This window comes from Podarcis raffonei, chromosome 15 (assembly GCF_027172205.1).
Source record: "Podarcis raffonei isolate rPodRaf1 chromosome 15, rPodRaf1.pri, whole genome shotgun sequence".
Taxonomy (NCBI): domain Eukaryota; kingdom Metazoa; phylum Chordata; class Lepidosauria; order Squamata; family Lacertidae; genus Podarcis; species Podarcis raffonei.
Genome location: NC_070616.1, coordinates 25023440 through 25051280, shown reverse-complemented (window position 1 = coordinate 25051280; position 27841 = coordinate 25023440). Strand labels below are relative to the sequence as shown.

At 46.0% G+C, this 27841-nt stretch overlaps 1 protein-coding gene across 1 annotated transcript; it reads right to left on the bottom strand.

Annotated features, from left to right (window-relative positions):
• Positions 1-5231: 5231 nt before the first annotated feature.
• LOC128403138 (uncharacterized) lies at positions 5232-26484 on the bottom strand. The gene is made up of 13 exons (XM_053367803.1): positions 26479-26484; positions 25550-25770; positions 25042-25199; positions 24239-24466; positions 22429-22764; positions 15534-15932; positions 13910-14080; positions 11963-12120; positions 11707-11847; positions 10641-10779; positions 10098-10288; positions 8097-8222; positions 5232-5528 (listed from the first exon to the last, which is right to left on the bottom strand). The coding sequence occupies exons 1-13, from the start codon at positions 26482-26484 to the stop codon at positions 5232-5234; spliced, it is 2571 nt and encodes an 856-aa protein (XP_053223778.1).
• Between the last annotated feature and the right edge of the window lie 1357 nt (positions 26485-27841).

The following is a 27841-nucleotide window of genomic DNA, read 5'->3' as shown; positions in this document are numbered from 1 at the left end:
GGAACAACATGCGAGAGGAAATGTGTGGTTTTTACCCTGCCTGCTATTAATTACGTTAATGCAGTTCTGGTAGTTTTTAAATAACCACCAACTATTTGCTGACAAATCTTAAAGGCTTTTGGGATTCTTCCCAGCTTGAACTGGATCCCCCCCACCCCCTAGTCTTCAGTCCAAAGATACGGACAAGTGACAAGACTTTGTACATTTAAAAGAAAGTTTGAGAAACTATGGGGGTTCTATTTTATTTATTTTTAATGGTAGGACATTTAAGGCTGAAGCCAGATCACTGCTGCTTAACAGAAGCCAGAAGGTGCAGCAGGCAGTCTGGACTGGGGAGAAGTTGTGTTTTGTTTGCACGTTAATGGGAAATGACCTAATATGCACATTTTTAACCAATCTGTGCACTGCAGGAGAATTCAGCTTCAAAATGCCCACTTCTTCAAATGTTGCAATGCAGTTCTAAAAAATAACCCTGATGCATATATTAGGGGGAAGAGTGCATAAAAATGCACCACAATGAAAACAACATTAAAATGCCTTTGCAAAGGGGAATTACTTGCAAAAATGTGTCTGTTACTTAAAATTATATATGAAAAAGTATTTTAAGAGAGACTCATACTAAAATGCTGACAAATTTCCATGAGCTTTGACAAAACAACAACCCACATATTGCTGTGGATATGTGGAGATCTGGATTTAGGAAAGTGAGAAATAAAGTAAAGGAACCCCTGACCATTAGGTCCAGTCGTGACTGACTCTGGGGTTACGGCACTCATCTCACTTTATTGGCTGGGGAGGCCGACGTACAGCTTCCGAGTCATGTGGCCAGCATGACTAAGCCGCTTCTGGCGAACCAGAGCAGGGCACGGAAACACCGTTTACCTTCCCGCCGGAGTGGTACCTATTTATCTACTTGCACTGGCATGCTTTTGAACTGCTAGGTTGGCAGGAGCAGCAACCGAGCAATGGGAGCTCACCCCGTCACGGGGATTCGAACCGCCAACCTTCCGATCGGCAAGTCCTAGGCTCTGTGGTTTAACCCACAGCGCCACCCGCGTCACTAAGTGAGAAATAGAAGGAACTGAAATTGACAGATTTCTCTGTTCATACCAAGTAGTCACTTAGTGGGCAGAATTCAAGGCGCATCTGCAATGTCTGAAGTAACTTGTGGACCTGCCATGACCCATGGGTGTGGTTGCCTTCCTGACCAAACTGATATTGCATCCCAGACACTTCTGGAGTTGCTTTTAGATGGGAGCTTGGTATCACAAATGGGATCTTAGCATCATAGCATCATAGAGTTGGAAAGGACCGCTAGGATAATCAAGTTCAACTTCCTGCAATGCAGGAATCTTTTGCCCAATGTGGGGCTCAAACCTACAACCCTGAGATCAATAGTTTAATGCTCTGCTAACTGAGCTAATCAATGTGTTGGAAATGGATTTTTAACATATCACATTTTATGTGGGAAACACTTCAGCCTAGCATGGGCATTCGCAAACTTTACTTGGCTGGAGAACTGCCTTGCAAAATTTGGAGTTGTGAGCATTTCAAAGGATGGCTGTGTGTTGGCTTCTAAAGTGCAAATCGGGTAGGTTCCCCCTCTAAGTAGCTTAAATAATAAACAAATGCATGCAAAGTGAATCAAATTCGTCTACATAAGATATGGTAAAAGGCCTGTGCACAATCAACAGTTGCTTGAGGAAGGACTGGATGAAAATAAAAATCTTTAGCATTTTCTGAGTGCAGCTCAGCTCCCATTTTGGCCCTGTCAGCAGAACCCTAATGCCTGCCTGCCTGCACATCTTCCCCATCCTGTTCTCCATATTCCCAGCTCTAGCCTAGCACTGTCTGCCAACAACCCCCCCATTTAGATCTATTGTGTAACTAAGAGTCTGGTTGCATCACAATTGATAGATCTGAATTCCCAGGAGAGTGGGGTGGGGGGTGGGGAGTAAAAGGGATGCCATCGATTTTCTGTACTTCATCCACTTGCTGCCAAGTTGAGGACAGAAGGAATCCTGTGCTAACAGACTCCGGGTATGCTGCTGAATTAATTGAGGGGGGAATTAAACTGCAGAGGGAAGCAGTTTAGATGCAGAGTGTTTATAATGCCTCCACATTAAAATCTTGTGGTCAGGGTTTGAATAATGCAAGGGCACATCCGCACAGATTCTGAGCCTGCCCAAACCTGGAAATTAAAAGGGAATAAAATCAGAAATGGCATCTTCAATGCAGAGAGTTTTTGCTCTTTTCCGAGCAATTGTCTCTTTTTTAATTATTGATGCTCATTGTTTTGATAATTTTATGGAAACCACTTTGCGAGGTTCCCCCTGAAAAGTGGTGTATAAAAATAGTTCTCCTAGACAAAACAAATAATTGGGAGTCTGCGCAGCATAGAGACATAAGCACATCAGGAGGAGACAGGCCAGTGGTCCATCTGGTCTAGCATCCAGTTGTCACAGTGGACACGGGTGGCACTGTGGTCTAAACCACTGAGCCTCTTGGGCTTGCCGATCAGAAGGTCGGCGGTTTGAATCCCTGCAATGGAGTGAGCTCCTTTTGCTCCGTCCCTGCTCCTGCCAACCTAGCAGTTCTAAAGCACTCCAGTGCAAGTAGATAAATAGGTACAGCTGTGGCAGGAAGGTAAACGGCGTTTCCGTGCACTCTGGCTTCCGTCATGGTGTTCTGTTGTGCCAGAAGCAGTTTAGTCCTGCTAGCCACATGACTCAGAAAGCTGTCTGCAAACAAACACTGGCTCCCTTGGCCTGAAAGTGAGATGAGCACCACAACCCCTTAGTCGCCTTTGACTGGGCTTAACAATCCAGGGGTCCTTTACCTTTACCTTGTCACAGTGGCCAACTAGATTCCCATTATGGGAAGCCCCAAAGCAGACCCTGTGTGCAACAGCATTCATCCTCAGCCCAAACTTTGTAGGGTTGTTTTCTAGCAGGCCCAAAAGGCACAATGTTATGTGAAGCGACTGCAGAAACCCCTTTGATGACTCCATTGCACTGCTCAGTCATTCCTTTAGCTGCCAGTGGGTGGTGCTGCCACTTCATTTCATTCTGCTCTGTAGGTCCAGCCGGTGGGGAACCTGCAAGCCTCCAAGCACAGTTGGTCAGACTTCAACTCCTGCTAATGTAGCTGATGGTCAGGGGGATGATGGGAGTTGTAGTCCAGCCACATCTGGAGGTACTCACAGGTTCCTCAAAGGAACAACAGCATCCCCACAGCATTAATGCCCACCCTCAACAGCAGGGTGCTTGGCACATTCATCCTAATGTGTCTTGCAGCTGAATTACTGTGTTACAAGCAGTTTGAAAAGTTTAATTTTTCGGATAAGACTTTGATCTCCTTGCTGCTTAGATTTTTGGTTAGATTTTTAAATTTAGTCTGCTTCTCTGTCAGCTAGTGCTTTTCTTCGAGCTCTTAGAGATGTTCCTGATTCTCTCCTGTTTTGATGTTTCACCATCAGGTGGTTGTTTTTCATTGAGAATTGTCAGGCATTTTCATTTTGGAGGGGAAAATGAGGCTAGAAATGGGAACAGTAAACAAATAAAGAAACTAAATCTTCATGAAATGGGTTTACGATTCCACTGTTGAATGCTTAATAGGCAAAGACTTTATAAGCAGGCATGAGTACTGTATTATACACAGTGGTACCTCGGGTTACATACGCTTCAGGTTACATGCGCTTCAGGTTACAGAACTTTGCTTCAGGATAAGAACAGAAATTGGGCTCCGATGGCACGGCGGCAGCAGGAGGCCCCATTAGCTAAAGTGGTGCTTCAGGTTAAGAATAGTTTCAGGTTAAGAACGGACCTCCGAAATGAATTAAGTACTTAACCCGAGGTACCACTGTACTCGTATAGCTTTCCTTGGGCTTCTACAGGAGATATAATATGCCTTTTCCATTCATCAGGGGCAACAAGACTGAACGTTACTGCAACACTGGCTATGGGGCTGTGCTGCCTAGGGATGGGAAAATATGTCCATTTCAGTTTGTCCCAGTTTGTTATTTCCCCATTCTTCAGTTCTCCACATTTCCTCATCAGTTTGTGATTTATATTTTAAATAAAAAAAATCCTCACAAAAAGCACCAGCATTTTAGTGTTAATTTCTTCTAATGCACTCTCTCTTTTTTTGCAAAGTCTTTTTCCAGAAAGCATTTTTGTACCAGTGTATGCATTTCAATGCACATTTTGCACTAGTATGCTCATTTTTTTACATGTTTCTTGGCTGGAGACCCACATTGCAAAAAAATAAAATAAAAAAAATCTACAATGGAGTGGGTAGTTCCAACAACACATGCAGAATTAGTGGAGCAATGCATGCACAAGCAGAATGCCTGCTGAAATTTGTGGCCTGAACTTTGCACACTCACTGAGAAGCTTTCTTCAGCAGTCCCAGACCAGCAACAAGCAGACATCCCCACTGGGGCGCCATCTCAGAAGAATGAAAGTGGCTTTTTAAGTGATGGTGGGGAATGGCTCAAGAGCAAAAGTGTGATGGCCTGGGATTCGGACTCAGATGCTGAACCTGAGGGATCCCAGCCTACACAGGATTCCCCACCTCCAGAACCAGCTGAGCCGGGGCTGGGGCATGAGCCTGAAGGGTCCTCACCTGTGCTGGATCCTCAGGTGCAGGCACCAGCTGAGTCTGCTCTGACTCCTGAGGTGATGGAGGACCCATTGCCTGCAGGTGCTCCACTCTCAGCCCCGTCAGAGAAAGCTGAGGTTGCCTCTGGGTCCGGTAACCCTCCAGCCTCTCCTGAGCAGCAGAGGCTCAGGGCAGAGAGGCGGAGGAAACAAAAAGTGCTCGCCTCCAGGCCAGAAGAGGCAAGTCACCAGAGGATCGGGGCCGCCCTATGCCTCGGGGCAGATAAAAGCCGGCCAGCCCCAGTCCCAAGTTGTGGGAGCAACATTGTTGGTTGCTAGTTCCTGCCTGAACCCTGTCCTGCTTTCCTGCCGGAGCTCCTGACCTGCCCTGGCTCCCTGCTTGCAAGCCTGTTCCTGACTTCACCCGACTCCCTGCCCTGCACCCAGCTTCAGCTACTATGGACTGTCTCCTCGTTGCACCTTTGACCATGGACCGGACTTGGACCTTGCCTCTCAGGTAACCCACGGGACCAGCACAAAAAGCTTGGGTGGCTGCCACAAGTTCCTCCTAGTATCTGACACCTGAGGCGTCTGCCTCATTATACCTAATGGTAGGGCTGGCCTTGCAACTCAACTGCACTTAATTCGCAGCCCAGAATACGGTTTCATCTCTTGCTCGGTTGAAAGAAAAGCATTGCAAAGACCATGGAAACAGCAGACCACACCTTCTCCTGATCCCAGACCCAGAAGCATCTCAGGAGACAAGGGACCCCTTTTGTTCTCCTCCAGAGTCTGAACCACAGACTTGAGGAGCGGGATCAGTTTCCGATTGATGACTTCCCAACTTCCATGGGCAGTGCCAGCCGCGCTGTAGAATTTTGCGCCCGGGTAGTTCAGAAAGCACTGGGATGAACCGGAGAGAAGGTCCTGAGACAGAGAAGAAGATTAACTCTCAGCAAACATTTGCCACTTGTATTTTTCACAGGGTTAAACCCCGCTATAGGAACCAGTAAAAGAAGCAACTCTTCGAGTGGTGAATAATATGAATAAACCCAATCCAGGGAAAACCTTTATTTTTGCAGCATGTGATCATCCTTGGGTTAAGCTTTTAGGAAGCTTCTAGATGACTGAGCATTCATCCTAATTTGTTTGCAGGAAGATCAGACAATATTAGCTGTTTAATGAGCATTCATTCTGATTTGTTTGCAAGGAGGCTAAGAACATATGAAGAAAGGTGCTGGCAGGGCCATCAGGGCATCTCATCTAGCATCCTGTTCTCACTGCAGCCAACCAGATGCCTGTGAGAAACCCACAAGCCGGACCCAAATGTAGCAACTGGTATTCAGACACATATTGCCTCCAACAGTGAAGCAGAAAATAGCCACTGAGAGCCTTAGGCTCACATAATTTCACCTAATCCTCTTTTAAAGTCATCCAAGTTGGTGGCCATCACTTCCTCCTGTAGGAGCAGATTCCATCATTATCTACAGTATGCACTGTGTAAAGAAGTATTTCCTTTTCTCTGTACTGAATCTTCTAGCATTCAACTTCATCCACACCGTGCATAACTGCAGATCCTTCAAGTGTCCCTATTTTCCAGGGACAGTCCTGAATTTACAGAATCTGTCCCAGTTTGATCCCGGAATGTCCCACTTTTCCTTAGGATGTCCCTATTTTCATTAGAGAAATTTCTCATCAGAGAAATTTTGGAGAGTATGGAGTTATGTGACCCCCAAGCCATCTGAAGGCAGCCCTGTATAGGGAAGTTTTTTAAATGTTTAATGTTTTATTATACAGTGGTACCTCGGGTTACAGATGCTTCAGGTTACAGACACTTCAGGTTGCAGACTCTGCTAACCCAGAAATATTACCTCGGGTTAAGAACTTTGCTTCAGGATGAGAACAGAAATCGTGCTCTGGCGGCACGGCAGCAGCAGGAGGCCCGATTAGCTAAAGTGGTGCTTCAGGTTAAGAACAGTTTCAGGTTAAGAATGGACCTCCGGAACGAATTAAGTTCTTAACCTGAGGTGCCACTGTTTATGTTGGAAGCTGCCCAGAGTGTGGCTGGGGCAACCCAGTCAGATAGATGGGGTACAACAACAACAACAACAACAATTTAAATAGGATGTCCCTATTTTCACCAGAGAAATGTTAGAGGGTATGTAACTGTATACATTCCTATCGTGTTGCCTCTTACTTGCCTTTTCTCTGAACTAAAAAGCCCTCAGTGCTGTAATCTTTCCTGATACAGGAGTTGTTCCATCCCTTGATCTTCTTGGTTGCCCCTCCCTGAAGCTTTTTTTTTTAAAAAAAAATAGCTTTACAGTATCCTTTTTTCAGGGTGAGGCAACCTGAACTTTGTGCAGTATTCAGGTGTGGTTGCACTACAGATTAGAAGACGTTTCATCAAGCAAAGTTTATCCCACACTTTCCAGTTTATTTCCCCATCACTTTTCTTATTGCAAAAAGTTTGATCTTTCGGGGAATCAGGTTTGTTGTGCAAGAACTCCCGATGCACGTTGTTGTTATTTCTACTGTTGTTTTTATTACTACTAGGTAAAGGTAAAGGGACCCCTGACCATTAGGTCCAGTCGTGACTGACTCTGGGGTCACTTTATTGGCCGAGGGAGCCGGCGTACAGCCATGTGGCCAGCATGACTAAGCTGCTTCTGGCGAACCAGAGCAGCACATGGAAATGCTGTTTACCTTCCTGCCGGAGCAATACCTATTTATCTACTTGCACTTTGACGTGCTTTCGAACTGCTAGGTTGGCAGGAGCAGGGACCGAGCAACGGGAGCTCACCTCGTCACAGGGATTCGAACTGCCGACCTTCTGATCGGCAAGTTCTAGGCTCTGTGGTTTAACCCACAGCGCCACCCGTGTCCCTTGTTACTACTACTACTACTACTACTACTATATTTATTTATATCCCACCTTTTCACTGGATAAAACTCAATGCAGCTTACAAATAAAAATAAGTACTGCTTAAAACATAGACAATCAACCATTAAAAATCAATTAAACATTGATAGAATTACACACACACACACACACACACACACACACACACAAAATCTATTAAAACCATACCAATAATTACAATAAAAACAGCATGGCATCAGCCCTTTCATTAAAAGCAGTCAGTTCCCAAAAACCTACTGGAACAAAAAAGTCTTGACCTGCCAGTGGAATGACAACAAGAAGGGAGCCAGTCTAGCCTCTATAGGGAGGGATTCCAAAGTCACAGCAGCCACTGAGAAGGCCCAAGAGTGCCTGTGAGGGAGTCAGGACCAAGAGAAGGGCTTCCCCTGAAGATCTCATAACCCTGGCAGGTGCATATGAGGGAATAAGGTCTTTCAGATAGCTTGGACCTAAGCTGTGCAACCTATGATTGAATCCCACCCCCAAATGGTGACAGTCCAGCAGAGCCCATAGACACACCTGGTAGTAAGTTGGTTTTCAATTTGCTACCTATGTTCACAAGAAAGGCATACCTTTGTCTGTAGGGCCAACGTATCTGATAATATTCGGAAATATTCCAGCCTGCAGTGGGCACTCTCCACACTGGTCTGCTGCTTTGCAATGTGTTCCTGGAACCCAGCCACAAGATGCAGTGTGATCTGGAAGAAGGCAGAGAAGCAGGGATGATCTCAACCCCTTCTTCCCATTCCCACCATCTTGCTTAAGAGCAGCATTAAACATCAAGAAATGTGACTGCCGAGATTTTTGTGTTGCAAAATGTTAACATGAAGCATGCGGCAAAATGTTCCCAGAAAATTTGGGACCCATCTTTTGGTGGCCACAGATATGATGCACAACCATTTGTTGTTGTTTTTTTTTTGTTGTTTTTTGAGCTTGAACATGGCTAACTCCAGTCCATTGCTTTCGCTGTGTCTGCTCTGAGTAGAACTTAGTTGGGGACAATCCCATGCTTGGTTGTTCATTACCTGCTTTCTTATCATGTGCTACTTTAGACATTATTGTTATGTGCCACCCCCAATCTCTGCTGAGTGTTAGCAAGATTCCAGGAGGTTCCAGGCACTTACCCAGAGTTGTGTTTCCTTCTTGAAAATTAGGCACAGTAGAGTCTGTAGTGTCTTTGAGATGTATGGTTTTATTTACACATATAGACACTGATGGAGAGAGTGCAGAATATCACACCTCAAGAGTGCCTCCTGTTTCTTCTCCATAACTTCATCAAGCTTGGGTCCTGAACAGAGGAAAGCCATGCTCCCTGGTCTCTGGGTACAACCCGGTTCTCCCTACTTCCTGCTGCTTCTTCCCAAAAAAACCCTTGCCAAAACACAACTTCTCCTTCTGCCTCCATTATCTGCCACTGTAACCCTGGCAACCTCCCTCTCTGTGCCCAGAAGAGTCTTCTGTTTTATCAGTGACTTGCATTGATGGGTTAATGACTGGTCAATCCAGCCTTTGTTTCTTAATGGCTTATCCCTAGCTAGCGCCCATACACTCTGGCACACAAAACCTATAACGCTATTATGATAATTCAGAGTTTCAAACAGAAATGCAAAGGACAGGCAAAAAAGTGTTATCCATATATACCATACATTTAAAGCACATTCAAATAAATTGCTTCCCTCAAAGAATTCTGGGAACTGGAGTTTACTCACTACAGACCGGGTGTCAGGGAACTGCCATCAACTCAGAGGCAAGAGGTGGAAGGGCAGTTGTGTTATAGCGAGCCTCCGAAAATCTTGAGAAGCACGTCCTCCTCTGGTGAGGAGGAAAGCCCCACCTCCAGTGGAGAAGAGGCACAGGGACCAGGGGGTGCTAGGGAGAGCCTCAACACCAAACCTGAGCAAACCGGAGAGGCGGGAAGTATGCCCCTGCCAGCGTCCATTCTGCGCAGTAGGCTTCGGTGCAGGGAGGGGCGGAAAAGGCTGGTGGTGACGCGACTTTTATGCTGGGGGAGGTACAAAGACCGACCACTCCCAGATTCCGCTAGTGATTGAGCCAGACATGAACTTACAACGCTCTTCACTGTAAGTAGTTTGCACCAAGAATAAAGCCTGGGAAAGACAGGTCGGAGTCTTGCCTGTTTACTTTTGAGCAACCACACCACCATCTGACACCTGCAATTCCAGCACCTTTAGCCAACCATGGTTCCCAGAAATCTTTGAGGGTATGTGAAGAAGGGACCCCATCAAAGAAAAGGAAAGAAGTACCCAGAGAAGTACTTGATGATTTGCTTCATTTTCTGACTTGCCTTATGCTAATCTCTCATCACCGCAAGCCAACTTGAAGGCCACATTATCTGCTCATTCACTTGCTAGAGCAAGAAGACTTTGTAAATTCCCCTGGCACTCTAACAGATGCTGTGATCACCTCTTCTCTAAGAAAAGTACTGGAGTTGTACCCACCTGCATTCCTCCCCGCACTATACCACCGGAGACACATAAATCAGGGTTTTTAATGTACAGTACATCAAAGCCAGATCATGGCAGATCATGTTGGGGAACTGGTGGTGACCTCACCTTTCTGGATTTCTCTCTGATGGCATCTTCCATGCGCAAGCCTCTGCTCCACTGCCGTTCTGCCTCCTTCAACTGCATCTGGATCCGTCCTTCTTCTAGCTGCATCCTCCGGACGAACTGGACCAGTTTCTCCAGCATCTTCCTGAGCAAAAGCCGAACTCTGCCTTCCTGGTCTCTCTCGTCCTTGTCAACTGGAGTCACCAAAACACAATCGTCTCAATGAGTAACACCGTTAGAAGCTCAGCGAGGACATTTTACAGAAGAGCTTGATGCAACAGCGCTGCTCTAGGGCACAGCTGGGGAAATTGAGGCCCAGGGGATTGTGGGGTGGGGTGTGTGAGTGGGGTGGGAGAGGGCCCATTGCAACCAACCAACCAACAACAAACAGTGGAGAACATTCTGCAAATGTGTCTTTTTCTAAGGGGGCGAGGAAAGGAAACATCTCAGATATTTTCCAAGGAAACTGTCTTGTGAGAAACTTCAGCTCAGCTGTAGTTCAAGACAGCCACACAAACGCAACAGGCAGAAGCTGTGCCTCCATACCTCTCATCCTCAGAGACTGTTCTGTGTCCCACAGCATGTTCTGATCTCTGCTAGCTCTCCTTTGAGTTTCCTGGGCAGAGAATTCTTCCAGTAGGTGATAGATTTCATCAGCAGGTCTTAATTTGATCCTATACCTTAACTGCAAGGGGGAGGGGAGATAACGAGAATTAAGCTAAAATATGCTTTGCATGCAGAAAGTCTTCCCAATTCACTCCCCAGCATCTCCAGGTAGGGCTGGGAAAGACCGCCTCCTCCAGAGCCACTGCCAGTCAGTGCAGGAAATACTGGACTGGATGTAACTGTTATTGGACTCAGTATAAGGTGGTTTCCTATATTTGTGTTTCATTCAGCCCTTTATGCAGAATCATAAGGACTGGGATCTTATTTTATTTTTAGTTGAAGAGGTCCTCTTGGTTGTTCTAACACCCACAAAAGCCTAAGTTCCCTCATGTCCTGGGTTTCCCCCAAGCAATCGGAGACTGTGACTGTGAGTCACTAATCTCTTCTGTGCCCTTTTCATGCCTCTTCTAGTTCTGGGAGACAAGGGAGGGAAGGGAGCTTGTCACAGCAGGAGGGGGAGATATCTGTGACTCTTCACCAGCCTGACTCATCTCTGCCCCTTGGCCTCTCTACTCTCCTGCTTCAGCTTCTGCCTCTGATTCTGGACTTCACTCTATCACTGACTCTCCCTGCTCACTAAACCCTGTTACCCCTTTAGTTTCCGATACTTGCTCTTCCCAGTCTTCTCCCTCTGACCACTCATTGTTGTCCCACCGCTACTCCCTGGGCTCTGAGCCTTCCTCCCTTGGGGATTTCCCAGCTCGTTTCTTCCTACATTCCTCTGTGTCCAACCAGCCCATGACAATAATGCGATTAGTGGCCTGAGTTGCTCTAAGGCAGCTTCCTATCTATAGGTGGGGAGAATCTGTCTTTAACAAGGACATGATGGTCTGTTGAAGTGCTGCTACCCCAGCCCAGGGGAATAAGCCCAGCATGCATACAGGGGAGAGGGCCAGTGCACTCTTCTAATTTCGCAGCAGGTGTTGCAGGCAAAACCAACGTGCACCTTTTTCATTTTCCCCTCCTTGGCTGCATCCAAGACATCCAGACATATAAAATCCAGCTCTTTAAAGAGCTCCTCTTCTTTTGCCCGCTGGCAGTGCCAGTATGCTTGCTTGGCATTTCTTTCCTTCTCCAAAGCAGCCAGCTGTAAAAACAATGACTTCCCATAACAGGCTGCAAGAATCAGAAAGGAGTTTGACAAATAACAAACCCCCTTCCTCCTCCCCTTAATAATAATAATAACTTGGAATGGGAGTTACCAGTTCCGGGTCTGGATTTCCTCTTGGTAAGTTTCCCAGGGACTGGACCACAGGAATGACGGCATTTGTCCAAGGGTTAATTTGAGCCCCAATGACTGGACCAGTCTCGTCTGTTATGGGATCCACGGTTCTGAAGCCAACAGCGAGTGGAACAAGACCTGCAAGGAGTCAGAGCCAAACCACCAAGCCTAAGTGGGTATTAATGTGAGTTTTTATGAGCATGAAGTCAGAAATCTCTGAAGCATGATTAAACCCATACCATTGTGAGAAGCATATTTTTGTGTTGTTGCTTTTTGCAGCGGGCTGCTACATCCTTAGTGTTTCTGGATTCTATCTCATTCTTTCTAGGCTGTGATTTGAACCACAAAGGGCTTCACTATGGGACCACAGTCTCCACTCATTCCACCTTCCCCACTAGACAACTGCCTACTTAACAGAAGTACGTAAGAGTCCTGCTTCATCAGGCCAAAGACCCATCTAAATCCAGCATCCTATCCTTCCCAGAAGCTTCTTAAAAGGTAAAGGTAAAGGGACCCCTGACCATTAGGTCCAGTCATGGCCGACTCTGGGGTTGCGGCGCTCATCTCGCTTTATTGGCCGAGGGAGCCGGCGTACAGCTTCCGGGTCATGTGGCCAGCATGACTAAGCCGCTTCTGGCGAACCAGAGCAGCGCATGGAAACGTCGTTTACCTTCCCGCCAGAGCGGTATCTATTTATCTACTTGCACTTTGACGTGCTTTCGAACTGCTAGGTTGGCAGGAGCTGGGACCGAGCAACGGGAGCTCACCCCGTCGCGGGGATTCGAACCGCGACCTTCTGATCGGCAAGTCCTAGGCTCTGTGGTTTAACCCACAGCGCCACCCGCGTCCCAAAGAAGCTTCTTGAAAGCCTGCAAATAGGACCCAAATTCAACAGCGGTGTCCAAACTTGGGATTCCCAGCTTTCTGCCTCAAACAGTGGAGGTTGAACATAGCCATTGGGGCTAGTAGCCACTGACAACCATATCTGGCATGCATTTGTCAAATCCTCTTTTAAAGCCTTCCAGTTTGGTGGCCATGGGTACATCTTGTGGAATTCCATAGTCTACTTCTACAATGCATGGGAAAAAAGCATTTCCTTTTGTCTGTCCTGAATCTCCCCATATTCACCTTCATTGAATGGCCCTGAGTTCTAGTATTATGAGAGAGGAAGAGGCCCAAAGTGTAGGTGTCACCACACTAAAAGATTGATTTCTTGCAAGAGTGGAACAAATTTTATGTGGCACCTGTAATAGTGGCAGTTCCACAGAATGAAGTGGGCTAAGGAAATCCCTTAAGTAAACTGGTCCCAATCTGTTAAATGGCTTTGTATGATAACAGTAAGGGACGCCGGTGGCGCTGTGGGTTAAACCACAGAGCCTAGGACTTGCCGATCAGAAGGTTGGCAGTTCGAATCCCCGCGACAGGGTGAGCTCCCGTTACTCGGTCCCAGCTCCTGCCAACCTAGCAGTTCGAAAGCACGTCAAAGTGCAAGTAGATAAATAGGTACCGCTTCTGTGGGAAGGTAAATGGCATTTCCGTGCGCTGCTCTCGTTCACCAGAAGCGGCTTAGTCATGCTGGCCACATGACCCGGAAGCTGTACGCTGGCTCCCTCGGCTAATAAAGCGAGATGAGTGCTGCAACCCTAGAATTGTCTACGACTGGACCTAATGGTCAGGGGTCCCTTTACCTTTACCTATACTAACAGTAACACCATGGCACCCATCCTCTGAAATATCAAGCACCGCCCCCAACTTGCAGCCATCCAAGAACACAATAAAATAATACAGCATTCAGAGCAACCAATCAGAGATCGTCTTCTTGTACCGCTGCTACGCATGACACCACCGCCCTGTAGCTGACTGTGCATCACCTGCTCACTTTCCTTCCTGCTGCGGGGAGCTTCCAGTCCAAAGTGTTAGGCCTCACCTTTCCCATCTGCATCTTCCATGGTCCCAGCTAACGGCATTGGCTGCCCTGTCTTCCAATCACATTCAACTCCAAGGATGGGCACCATCAAATCAGAACCTCCTGGATCCGGGATTTTCATCCCAAAGACGGCAGGGATCCAGAGTTCTGTGCTGGGATATTTGATCATCCCTAATTTGGTTGAAAAAGTGAAAGGATAGCCTAGTCAGTATGAATACTGTACTATCAAACGCCCATCATCATGACAACAGGTGAATTTGGGTGTATGTATATGAAAAGAAGGATAACTTGTATGTTGCTTATTTCTCTGTTACCCGTTTATTTTACAACTCCTTAAAGGGGCAGTGTGCATGTTTCTTTTCTTCCTCCTCATCCTTTTATCCCCACACAACAACCATGTGTGGTTGGCTAGGCTCAGAGAGAGCTATTAGTACATGGTCATCAGTGAGGTTGTCAATTGAGCAGGGATTGGAGCCTGGGGAGTGAAATTTCTTTCGGTACGTATTTTATCGCAAACTTACCTTATCTACCCTTCCCAAAACAATGTGCAAATTGAAACTTTTCTTCCAAATTTGCCCACCTCCACATTTTGCAATGCAGTTCTCTGACCCAACAATGTGTTATTGTACTATGTATATTTGAAGAAAGAGCACCTAAAAATGCATGTTCTTATGGAAAATTGCTTGCAAAAATGTGTATGTTAGGGGACACACACCCTAAAAATTATGATGAACTTTAATGAAATTGTTTAGGAAAAAAGTCACACAAATTGATGCAGATGTCTGGAGAACTGACTTTAAGATTGGAAAAATAAGAAACTCAAAATGGACAGATTTTTCCATCCTTAATCCAACACTCTAACCACTGCACCGTGTTGCATTTTATTGTGTCCCATATATAGACACAGGCTTGTACTTATGTACAGTAGACCCAGTGGAAGTTAGCTATGTCTGCTAATTTCAGTGGGCCAACTATCAGCATGTTGTGCAGTGTGTAGATACAACTCACATTGCACCACATCCCCCACAGCAGAGGTTTTCAAACTTTTGGGGTCCACGGCTTCCTTGACCAACTACATTCTTTCTGCAGCACCCCTGTGGGGCTCAGGAGCCCAGTTGTGTTACCCCATGCCTGCAGAGCTGGCAGCCTCTCACCCTTTTTCGAACATCCTCCCTTGTGGAGGGTTCCTTCAGCCTCCTCTCTTCTCCTTTCTCCTTGGGAGTCCTCCGGGCAGCCACTGCTACTGTCCTGTTACCTGAGCTGCACCCCACCCCAAAGAGAGGTGCCTCCCAGTGGCACCATCCATCTGGGGAGTTTGTAGCCAGGGCTACTGCAACAAACAACTGTGCAAGCTTTGGGGAGGCAGAGACAAGAAAGGGCATCAGACAAGGGAGGGGAAGAAAGAAGGACAGAGGCCAGTGTTGCCCGCACCATCCCCTGACCATCATTCAAGGCACCCCAGGGTTGAAAACCACTGCCCCACAGGATTGCTTTGAGCAAAGGCTGCACCTGTGGAACTTCAAGAACAGACTGTGCTTAACTGATTTGCACGGAACAGTACCTGGCAGGGATTAATTTCTACAGAAGGATGTAGAACAACACAGTTGTAGTTCAAAGCACCTACCTAGCTTGCCGCCGGTGCTCTTGAGAACTGACGCATGGCCCCGTTGCTTCTCAAGGGTTCTTAGCTGGTATAACAAATAATCCAGCACCTCGGACAGTACTCTTTTCATGTCTTCTTCTGCGGCTTTGAGGGCTTTCTGCCTATCTCCAGCAGAGCACAGGTCCTCACAAATGGAGTCCTTATACTCTCTTAGAGATTGAGCCACGTGGATCTGAGCTACAAGGAGGTTGGCGTCCAATACCGCCTGATAGCCCCCTGCGTGAGCGGCCATCTTGTCTTGCTGAAGGCAAATGCCTTGGACACGGGCAACCTTCCCGCTCAGTGGCTCCTTAAAGGAATCCCCTATAAGGAGGAGGCTCTCTGAGGGCCCATGGAGGCCTCCCACTGGAATGAGGTCTCCTGCATTTAAGAGAAGAGCAAAGAAAGAAAAAAGAGTTAATCTGGATATTCATCTTCCCACACAAGGTTCATGTTCATGTTCCATTTCAATGCATTATTTCAATAGGGCCTTTCACTCAGAGGCCTGATATTTACCACACAACTAGTTTTCAATTCAACTCCCTTACACAGTAAACAATAAGATTTGTCACAGGAAGTTACAGTTTTTATTTTTATTTTTTATTGGGTTTTATAAACAAGAATAATGTTATACAAACAAGTTATATCAAGTTTTCTCATGTCATTTGTATATCACAAAAATAGCATAGCAAATGTGGAAAAATATCTACAACCTAAGTTTCATTATTAGTGGTCAATGTATAGGTTCTTGGTTCATGAATTGGTTTAAACAGTTGGGAAGGAAGGAAGGAAGGAAGGAAGGAAGGAAGGAAGGAAGGAAGTGGGAAGAGGGGAACAGGAAGTTACAGTTAAATGTGATGTGGAAGTTCAACATTTCCACATCAATTTGTGATTTTTTTCTTATGCATTTTTGTGTACTATTTTAACTTACAAATGTTCACTTTAGCCCTAGTATATGCATTTTTCTACAAATTACTTGGCTGAAGAATTGCAATAACAAATTATGAGAAGTGAGTATTTCAAAGGATGGCTGTCTTTTGAATCACGTATTGTTTGAGAAAATACAGATTAGGCAGGTTCAGGTTCGTGAGGCTTCCCCTCAGTCACAGAAAAGAATATTTGGTTGCCCATGGAGCAGAACTGAGACAAATCAGGAAATGAGTAAGCCTTGGAGTGATGCTTCACTCTTGTTTCTGAGCCAGGATCAACCAACCACAGAACTGAGTTATTATCTTATGCACTCGATATCCCATTTGCTTTGTATGCGGTTTGTATATTTATAGTGCCCCAAGGAAGGATTTGCTTCAAACATGTCAGGCCTGGAATAAATCTCATTTCTAGCGCCCGCAGTTTCTTTCTGCTTTTTTTGTCTGAACCAGAAAAAGTTACCCAAAGTTGAGGGAATGAAGAATCATGACCTAATTTTAACACTCCACATCGGTTGGTCAAAGAGAAAGACCAGCTCTATTTACTAACACAAGCGGGAGACACAAAGTGGATCATATACAAACCAGGAAGAAAAAGCTCTTTGAGCCTGGAGCCTAGTTAGACAAAGAAGTTAGGATAAACTGAGTTGGAGCTGGAGCTTAGGAGGCCCTCAGTCTGCCTTCTCCCCAATTTCTGGGTGTATTCATCCTGTCATTACCATGGAGTTGACAGAGACCGGAGGAAAATGAGGAATCTGTTCATCTCATTTTCTAACATCACTGATACAAAACTGAACAGAGTGAAAAATGCTTACTAAGCTGAGCTGGAAGAATCTAACAGACCCATTTTAATGCGCTGTTTATTACATTAATCGATCAACTGAACTACTTCCAAGAAAGTCAAATTTGCCTCAGCTGTTCAATTAATGAAGGCAGCACCTCTTAAGAGTAATCAATCATAGCTTTAATTTCATCTCTCTCACTCTTTCTAGAATATCTTCACGAAAAGGCTGGGGTGGTTATTGATTTTATTTTTTAGCTTCTAAAATAATACTTCTAAATTAATGGTTTCTCTCAGAGACCTTTTGATTTGGAGAGTGTCACCTATTAAGTTTTCATGCCCATCACCTGTGGCTTATCATTCAACATCAAGATGGCAGTGGTAGAAACTAAGGCGTTTGAGAGAGTCACTAACATTCAGCACCTTGAATGGCTAACGGCCCACCCACCATCACCAGCACACAGGCAGGGCTTGCCCTACCATAAAACAACCAGCTGCCTCAGGTGGCAGATGCTGGGGTGGCATCAAAGTGTAGGAGGGCAGAGTTATGTGTGCCTTATGGATTGCTAAGTGCCCACTAAGGTACCATGATGCTTTCAAGTGTTGTGGAGGATGCTGTCATGTGACCTTCAACCACTGCTGCCTGTCTACTTGGTTTCTCTACATGGCATTGGGGAAGGTGCTATCTTGACCTTTGCCTCAGGCAGCAAAATGTCTTGGCCTGACCACAGACAGAAGAGGAAGCAGAAGGGGAAATAATAATAATAATAATAATAATAATAATAATAATAATAATAATAATAATAATTCTTGCCCACAGTAAGAATTATTATTATTATCTACTACTGTGGGCAAGAAACCCGTAAAAGAAATGGAGTGGCCCTCATAGTCAACAAAAGAGTGGCGAAAGCTGTACTGGGATGCAATCTCAAAAATGATAGAATGATCTCGATACGAATCCAAGGCAGACCTTTTAACATCACAGTAATCCAAGTTTATGCACCAACCACTGGTGCTGAAGAAACTGAAATAGACCAATTCTATGAAGACTTACAAGACCTTATAGAAGTGACACCAAAGAAGGATGTTCTTCTCATTATAGGGGATTGGAATGCTAAAGTAGGGAATCAAGAGATAAAAGGAACAACTGGCAAGTTTGGCCTTGGAGATCAAAACGAAGCAGGGCAAAGGCTAATAGAGTTCTGTCAAGAGAACAAGCTGGTCATCACAAACACGCTTTTCCAACAACACAAGAGACGACTCTACACATGGACATCACCAGATGGGCAGTATCGAAATCAGATTGATTATATTCTCTGCAGCCAAAGATGGAGAAGCTCTATACAGTCAGCAAAAACAAGACCTGGAGCTGACTGTGGCTCAGATCATCAGCTTCTTATAGCAAAATTCAAGCTTAAACTGAAGAAAGTAGGAAAAACCACTGGGCCGGTAAGATACAATCTAAGTCAAATCCCTTATGAATACACAGTGGAAGTGACGAACAGGTTTAAGGATTTAGATTTGGTGGACAGAGTGCCTGAAGAACTATGGATGGAGGCTCGTAACATTGTACAGGAGGCAGCAACGAAAACCATCCCAATGAAAAGGAAATGCAAGAAAGCAAAGTGGCTGTCCAACGAGGCCTTACAAATAGCGGAGGAGAGAAGGCAAGCAAAATGCGAGGGAGATAGTGAAAGATACAGGAAATTGAATGCAGATTTCCAAAGAATAGCAAGGAGAGACAAGAAGGCCTTCTTAAACGAGCAATGCAAACAAATAGAGGAAAACAACAGAATAGGAAGAACCAGAGATCTGTTCAAGAAAATTGGAGATATGAAAGGAACATTTCGTACAAAGATTACCATAATAAAGGACAAAAGTGGTAAGGACCTAACAGAAGCAGAAGACATCAAGAAGAGGTGGCAAGAATACACAGAGGAATTATACCAGAAAGATATGGATGTCTCGTACACCCCAGGTAGTGTGGTTGCTGACCTTGAGCCAGACATCCTGGAAAGTGAAGTCAAATGGGCCTTAGAAAGCACTGCAAATAACAAGGCCAGTGGAAGTGATGGTATTCCAGCTGAACTATTTAAAATTTTAAATGATGATGCTGTTAAGGTGCTACACTCAATATGCCAGCAAATTTGGAAAACTCAGCAGTGGCCAGAAGATTGGAGAAGATCAGTCTACATCCCAATCCCAAAGAAGGGCAGTGCCAAAGAATGCTCCAACTACCGCACAATTGCACTCATTTCACACGCTAGCAAGGTTATGCTTAAAATTCTACAAGGAAGGCTCAAACAGTATGTGGATCGAGAACTCCCAGAAGTGCAAGCTGGATTTAGAAGAGGCAGAGGAACCAGAGACCAAATTGCAAACATGCGCTGGAGTATGGAGAAAGCTAGAGAGTTCCAGAAAGACATCTACTTCTGCTTCATTGACTATGCAAAAGCCTTTGACTGTGTCGACCACAGCAAACTATGGCAAGTTCTTAAAGAAATGGGAGTGCCTGATCACCTCATCTGTCTCCTGAGAAATCTCTATGTGGGACAAGAAGCTACAGTTAGAACTGGATATGGAACAACTGATTGGTTCAAAATTGGGAAAGGCGTACGACAAGGCTGTATTTTGTCTCCCTGCTTATTTAATTTATACGCAGAATACATCATGCGAAAGGCTGGGCTGGATGAATCCCAAGCTGGAATTAAGATTGCCGGAAGAAATATCAACAACCTCAGATATGCAGATGACACAACCTTGATGGCAGAAAGTGAGGAGGAATTAAAGAACCTTTTAATGAGGGTGAAAGAGGAGAGCGCAAAATATGGTCTGAGGCTTAACATCAAAAAAACGAAGATCATGGCCACTGGGCCCATCACCTCCTGGCAAATAGAAGGGGAAGAAATGGAGGCAGTGAGAGATTTTACTTTCTTGGGCTCCATGATCACTGCAGATGGTGACAGCAGCCACGAAATTAAAAGACGCCTGCTTCTTGGGAGAAGGGCAATGACAGGCCTAGACAGCATCTTGAGAAGTAGAGACGTCACCTTGCCAACAAAGGTCCGTATAGTTAAAGCCATGGTTTTCCCAGTAGTGATGTATGGAAGTGAGAGCTGGACCATAAAGAAGGCTGATCGCCGAAGAATTGATGCTTTTGAATTATGGTGCTGGAGAAGACTCTTGAGAGTCCCATGGACTGCAAGAAGATCAAACGCATCCATTCTTAATGAAATCAGCCCTGAGTGCTCACTGGAAGGACAGATCGTGAAGCTGAGGCTCCAGTACTTTGGCCACCTCATGAGAAGAGAAGACTCCCTGGAGAAGACACTGATGCTGGGAAAGATGGAGGGCACAAGGAGAAGGGGGCGACAGAGGATGAGATGGTTGGATAGTGTTCTCGAAGCCATAAACATGAGTCTGACCAAACTGCGGGAGGTAGTGGAGGACAGAAGTGCCTGGCGTGCTCTGGTCCATGGGGTCACGAAGAGTCGGACACGACTAAACGACTAAACAACAACAACAATAATAATTCATTATTTATACCCCACCCATCTGGCGGGGTTTCCCCAACCACTCTGGGCGGCTCACAGCATATATCAGAACATACTAAAACATCAAACATTTAAAACTTCCCGATACAGGGCTGCCTTCAGATGTCTTCTAAAAGTCAGATAGTTGTTTATTTCCTTGACATCCGAAGGGAGGATGTTCCACAGGGAGGGCGCCACTATCGAGAAGGCCCTCTGCCTGGTTCCCTGTAACCTCACTTCTTGTGGTGAAGGAACCAGCAGAAGACCCTCAAAGGAGGACCTCAGTGTCCTGGCTGAATGATAGGGGAGGAGTTGCTCCTTCAGGTATACTGGGCTGAGGCCATTTAGGGCTTTAAAGCTCAGTGCCAACACTTTGAGTTGTGCTCGGAAATGTAGTGGGAGCCAATGTAGGTTTTTCAGGACTGGTGTTTTATGGTGCTGTAGCTCAGAAGCAAAGCATCTACCTTGCCTGCAGAAGATCCTGAGTTCAAGCCCAAATGACCTCTCTAGGTAGGGCTGAGAAGGACTTCGTACCCGAAACTCAGGAGAACTACTGCCAGGCAGTGAAGACAGTAGGGTGCTAGATGGACTTGACTTGGTATAAGGCAGCTTCCTATGTTCCGGTGAATGGAACCTGCCAGTAGGATAAACCTGAAGGTTGGTACAAGGACAATGCAGGCAAAACTACTAGGGGCTGGATGGGGATTTTGGGGAGCTGGGTCTTGCCTGCTGGTTGCCAGATGACCATCTGTGGTTGAGACATAGCCCAGCATAGTGACCTTCTGCCTGCACTGCAGACATCCAAATCTTACAGATGAACCTGCCTTATACTGAGTCAGACTGATGGCCATCTAGCCTAATGCTGGCTATTCTGACTGGCAGTGGGTCTCCGAGTTTCCCGGCAGGACATTCCCACCCCTAGGAGGAAATGCTGGGGATCTGTGACCTTCCACATGGAAAGTAGATTCTCTCCCACTGACCTAAGATCCATCCTTTAAGGCATAGGATGTTTCCTCAAACTGCATCAAGACCATTGATCCATCTGACTCAGTATGGTCTACACCACGGGTGTGAAACACAAGGTCCGCGGGCCGAATCCGGCCCGCCAGACCTCGTCATGTGGCCCGTGTAGCCGCCGCCGGCCGCCAGCCTTCACCTTTTATTCTCGCTTTTTTTTTTTGACACAAGAAAGCCGCCTCTTCAGCGCATGCGCGGCAGCCTACAAGCCAGAGAACGTCTGCCCTCTAGCGGTGCCGGCCATTCTACACAGGAAACCTCCACTTTACATGCATTCAGGAAACCTCCACTTGTTTTTATATTGAGCGCATGCCATCCTGTGATGTGACAGATCCAACGGCTGCCTGAACAACCGGCCCTTTGAGGGTGACCAAACTGCTGATGCGGCCCCCCGATGAATTTGAGTTTGACACCTCTGGTCTACACTGCCTGGCTGTGGCTCCCCACGGTTTCAGGCAGGCATCTCTCCCAGCCCTACCTTGAGATGCTGGGAATGGAACCGGTGACCTTCTGCATGCCAAGCAGGAGTCCTGCCATTGACCTATCCTCCCCGCTGTTTCTCTTTCTTCCAGAAGCAAGCCAGGTAGATGAAACCAAGAGAACAGAACCCAAACACTTACCTGTGTTATTATCCAAACTGACTCCAAGGATTGGAACAATTCTCCCTCCTTCTGGGAACCTCATAGGCCCCCCCAATTCAAGGGGCGTCACCGTTCCTGTTAGAGGATTCAGGTATGTCCCACCCAAAGACAGCTTCTGGCCAGTTTGGGGGTGAATGGTAATGGCGAGTATTGGCACCTCGATCCCCGTCACTGGGTCTTGCATGAGGCCTCCCAATTTAAACACTTTCTCAGGCTGTAGGACTGGCAGGCGAGTCTTCACTGGTAGGCCAGAGTGGAGACACACAGGATACGGGACATAGGGCAAGATGGGAACTTCCGAGTGACGAATCTCCCCTAAGCAGAGAAACCAAAGGTGGTTACAGTCTATGTGGGATATAATCCATTGATGCAGTCAAATGCAACATTCCTTATTTCCCTAGAGTGGGCACAGGCAGGGGACATCCAGTCAGTGTAGCTTTCTGTTCCACTGGTCTGGAGCGTCCTCCCCCTGCATGTGACCTGGGAGATGGGCATGGCCCTGGTTGACTCCATAAAAGAACTGATTCACGCAGCCATTTTCTCAGTCGCAGTCTAGTCTTGAAGTTGTCTTGTTCCAATGTTGTCTTGTTCTATCTTTTGCTGCCATGCTGCTCTCCTGCAGCCATTTTGTTCTCTTAATGTAATTTTGCTGTCTGCTGGCTCTCAGCCAGCAGCACATGAGTTCAGTCTCCATTTGAGATGAACTCACCGTCTCTTATGTAACTACAGTGGTACCTCGGGTTAAGTACTTAATTCGTTCTGGAGATCCGTTCTTAACCTGAAACTGTTCTTAACCTGAAGCACCACTTTAGCTAATGGGGCCTCCTGTTGCTGCCGCACTGCCGGAGCACGATTTCTGTTCTCATCCTGAAGCAAAGTTCTTAACCTGAAGCACTATTTTTGGGTTAGTGGAGTCTGTAACCTGAAGCGTATGTAACCTGAAGCATATGTAACCTGAGGTACCACTGTACTAAGAAAAGCCTGCCTTTCAGGGATCATAACGTGAACTGAAATGTGAGTAAACTTTTTGTTACTTTACTCAGAAAGACTTTCGTGTCTTTATTCTTTCAGGAGGGATAAAAGGGGACACCAGGAAATAATCTTAACTAAGAGATTGAAACGAATCTGCAAATTAGCTTCCAGCTATATAAAGGGGAATTTGCTTTGCTACATCACTCACTAATGCGAGACAAGGAAGGATAATATTTATTCAATGTATCCTTTCCTACACTCCTTAACATTTCCACAGTCTAGACTGGGGGATGGGGAGTAACATTTCTCATTTCCCTCTGGGCAACCTTTTAGGGGGCCACGTGCCACTGGTGGGTGGAGTCAGAGGCAAAAGTAGGCAGAACCTCCCCAAGCAGCTACATGTGGATGCTGACCTCTGCTTTGCCTGCCATTGCTGATCTGAACTTACTCTCTGCTTTGCCTGACCTGCCATTGCTGCAACATGCCCTTTGTTTGAGCTGACTTTGCTTCCTAGATCTCAGGCTGATGCTGGCAGTATGTGGCTTGGTGTCCCTGGACTCTGTGCCCCCAGCTGGAGACAGGACAGGACCTTGGGTGGAAAGATCCCCATCTAAATCTTTGGGGAAATGGTGTCAGTCAGAGCAGATGGTCCAGTGGTCTTCCTCTACATATGGCAGCTGTAGGTGCATGGGTTGGGCAACCACCAGTTCATGATTGGTTACAGGTTACAATGTGATGATGGTTCAACAACAGTATGCAAGCTAGCACCTCCAGATAGGGCGGATTAATGGAGTTATAGAAGAACCATGGCTCTTACCAGGTGCTAAATCAACCACAGGGATCAGCTTAGAGTTGACTGGGTCGAAGCCAACATTCCCAGCTATCGGGAGCAATCTTCCTGTGACGGGGTGCAGGAAATGGTGGGCAGATACAGGCTCCATGGACTGATTGGCCAGCAGCATGATAGCACCATGGCTGGGCATTATCAGTCCAGTGGTAGCATCCTGGTACAGGACATCGTGTGCCTTCACAGAGCCATCTGATCCTGGGAAGAGCAATGGAAAGATACACACAGACTCAATGGTACAGCTGAGTAACTTTCTGCAAAGGATGCTTGCTTAAGAGACGGGCTGCCCCTCAGGCATTCTTGGGAACTGTAGTTCATCCGAGGCAGGCACCCGAAACTCAGCCCTCCAGCTGTTTTCTGGACTACAATTCCCATCATCCCTGACCACTGGTCCTGTTAGCTAGGGATGATGGGAGTTGTAGTCCCAAAACAGCTGGAGGGCCGAGTTTGGGGGTGCCTGATCCAAGGGATGGATAACCTTCTGGATTTTGTTGGACTCCACCTCCCACCATTCCTGACCATTGGCCATGCTGGCTTGGGCTGGTTGAGTTGGAGTCCACAGATGCATAGCCACAAGTTCCCCATCGTTGGGCTGGGATATCTGACAACAAATTCTCTACCTGCACAGAACAACTCTTCCCATGAATCTTTTTTGTGTGCGTGTGGAGGGGAGGGAGCCATCACAATTAAACAAATTTCAATCATGCATACATATTGTGCAGATGTGCACAATGAAGAAAAACCCCTCTGGGAAGCTAAGAGTTTACATTTACCTACAAGCTCCGCCTTGGTGAGTAGTCTGGTTCTCTCTCTGTTAACAAGGTGAGCTCCCGTTCCTTCTCCCAGGATGCCCCATGCCATGAGCCTACGAGTCTCCTGTATGACAGTGCTGGACACCTGGTTGCTTGCAGCATCGATGAGGCTTAATAACCTGAAGCCACCATGATAAGAAGCAAAAAGCAGAAATAAAATGGTCTCAGGGTATCCACTCTGAGGTAGGAAAGTCAGGTCTGCATATAAACAGTTCCCCATAAATAAGAAAAGCTGGCAAGAGGTATTATCAGGGTTCAAGGGTACATCCTAGCCAGTCAAAAACACTCAAGGAGGGTGTGAATCAGGGCCCATGAGATGTGAGGCCAGGAGTTGGGGGTCCTGGGAGGGGCAGGCCTGAGGATTCAACATCCCTGCCTCAGATCACATTAAGTACACACTGAAATAAAGTCTTAATGCACAGCCAGGTCATAATGTCAGCTTTTACATGTCGCAAAGAATGGCCCTTACCTGTGATGGGCTGATTTAGAGCCTGAGACTTGACCTTCCTCAGAAGACAGGGCCTCCGCCAGGGCCTCTGTCAACCTTATGGCTTCCCGCAGCGCAGAATTAAATGCCACCCAGTGCTCCTCACGTTGTTTCATGTCCTGGCTCAGTAAGTGGAGCTGCCTGCTCACGCTTTCTTCATATTCTGTGGCCAGGTGCTTTCGGAGCAGAATCTCCTCCTCCGCCTAATGAAATATTAAATCCACACATTCACAATTGGGATGGCCAAATCAGGCAAATTCAGTTTCTCCCAGTTTCTTCTTGTTTCTCCAGGCTTCAGTTTACCCCATTTTTTCTTCTCTTTTTTTTTGAAATTTATTTCCCAAAATATAAACATACAACAAAAACAATTCCCAGTCTAATTATTGAGATTACTCTGAATCTCCTGACTTTCCCCCATCCCTTCCATGGGTCCTATTGATTCTATTTTTAACTGCATATCAGTACTTCTCCAGTTTTTCATCTTCCTAAATTATCTATACATTCTGTTACATTACAAGTATGTTTAAAATCCTGCTGGTGTTTTGACCTGTTTACAATGATTTTTCATATACATTATAAACATTTCCAATTCTTTTTAAAATTTCTTGTCTTCTTGATTCCTGAGCTTCCCAGTTAGTTTTGCCATTTCAGCATAGTCCATCAACTTGATTTGCCATTCTTCTCTGGTTGGGGTTATCTCTTCCTTCCATCTCTTGTGTTTGTGTGTTTTTCTTTTTTCTTTAAAAAAAATTCAGATGAAAGCAGGGCTATATTTTGTATGCATTTCTCCTGGTTCATGCATTTCAGCAAGCAAATTTCCCTACTATAATGTATGTGCTTTTTAATAAACATTTTTTTTGGTGGGGGAACTGCATCACAAACTTTAGAGGACAGAATGTTTTCAAGTATACCTGCATTTCAGTTTGCAAGTAGGTTGGGAAGAACAAATTTCGTAGGTTCCCATTAAAATGAAACCAGATAATTTCTCCCTCATGGCATGGATTCCATCATCCACAAAATCGGTTCCTTTTGTTTCACACTGTCCTGGCATAGCATGATGGCAGAGGCTCTTACTTGTAAGACAGACAGCTTTATTCAGTATAGGTTCAGTAGCAAACATGGCTGTAGGAATCAAAACTTCAGGAGCTGGTCAAGAAGTTCGGGACCAGATGAAGATGTCCCATCTCACCTCACCTGTAACCTTCCCTTCTGATTCAAGCTCAGCCTTTCCCAGTAGCTTCTGCCATCCTCCCTAGGTCCTGATGAGGTTCTTTACTCTATTATTGCTGTCCCACTTAAGCTGATGCAACTATAGTGTATTACTGGTGGATTATTGCACAAGAACAGGCCTCCAGACAGCAATAATGTGGTAACACTGGGGAAGTATCACAAAGTAATGAATAAAGTGGAGTGATATATGGATGGTCCATTATAAAGAGGTGGCGCTGTGGTCTAAACCACTGAGCCTCTTGGGCTTGCCAATCAGAAGGTTGGCAGTTCAAATCCCCGTGACAGAGTGAGCTCCTGTTGCTCAGTCCCAGCTCCTGCCAACCTAGCAGTTCAAAAACACACCAGTGCAAGTACATAAATATGTACCGCTGTGGTGGGAACGTAAATGGCGTTTCCGTGCACTCTGGCTTCTGTCGCAGTCTTCCATTGCACCAGAAGCGGTTTAGATCATGCTGGCCACATGACATGGAAAGCTGTCTGTGGACAAATGCCAGCTACCTTGGCCTGAAAGTGAGATGAGCGCCGCAACCCCATAGTTGCCTTTGACTGGGCTTAACCATCCAGGGGTCCTTTACCTTTATACCTACGATTATAAATCCACTAGTAATGCACTATAGTTGCATCAATGGCATGTTGAAAATCACCGGTCTGGAGGGGCCCAAAGAGCATGCTTTAAAAAAATAAATAAATTGCTAATAACTTCTGTGGGCAATGACAAGATTTTTTTTTTGCAACCCCCCAGAAACCCCACAAAATGTTTCCTGACCATGACTCAATGCAGCCCTTGATCCAAGAAAGATTAGCCACCCCTGCATTAATCAGAAATAACCGATCATCTGGCGAGGTATTCGATTTATCCAGTCTTCTACCTTCTGTTTTGCTTTGACATAGTTCCCCATCAGTACATCATCACAAGGATCAGCTCTGTCAGGGATGCACAGCTTGGCTAGCCAAAGATCTCTGAGCATGGCTGCTTCATCCACAAGTTTATGGTACAAGATTTTCAGCTGCAAAGGGAAAGGAGGCATGCAAAATGAGCAGGTT

Coding starts and splice junctions, on each gene's coding strand:
- LOC128403138 (XM_053367803.1), bottom strand. Junction 25,200..25,549: donor TCTAAATCAGCCCATCACAG/GTAAGGGCCATT, acceptor TGGTGGCTTCAG/GTTATTAAGCCTCATCGATG. Junction 10,289..10,640: donor ACAGTCTCTGAGGATGAGAG/GTATGGAGGCAC, acceptor TGGTGACTCCAG/TTGACAAGGACGAGAGAGAC.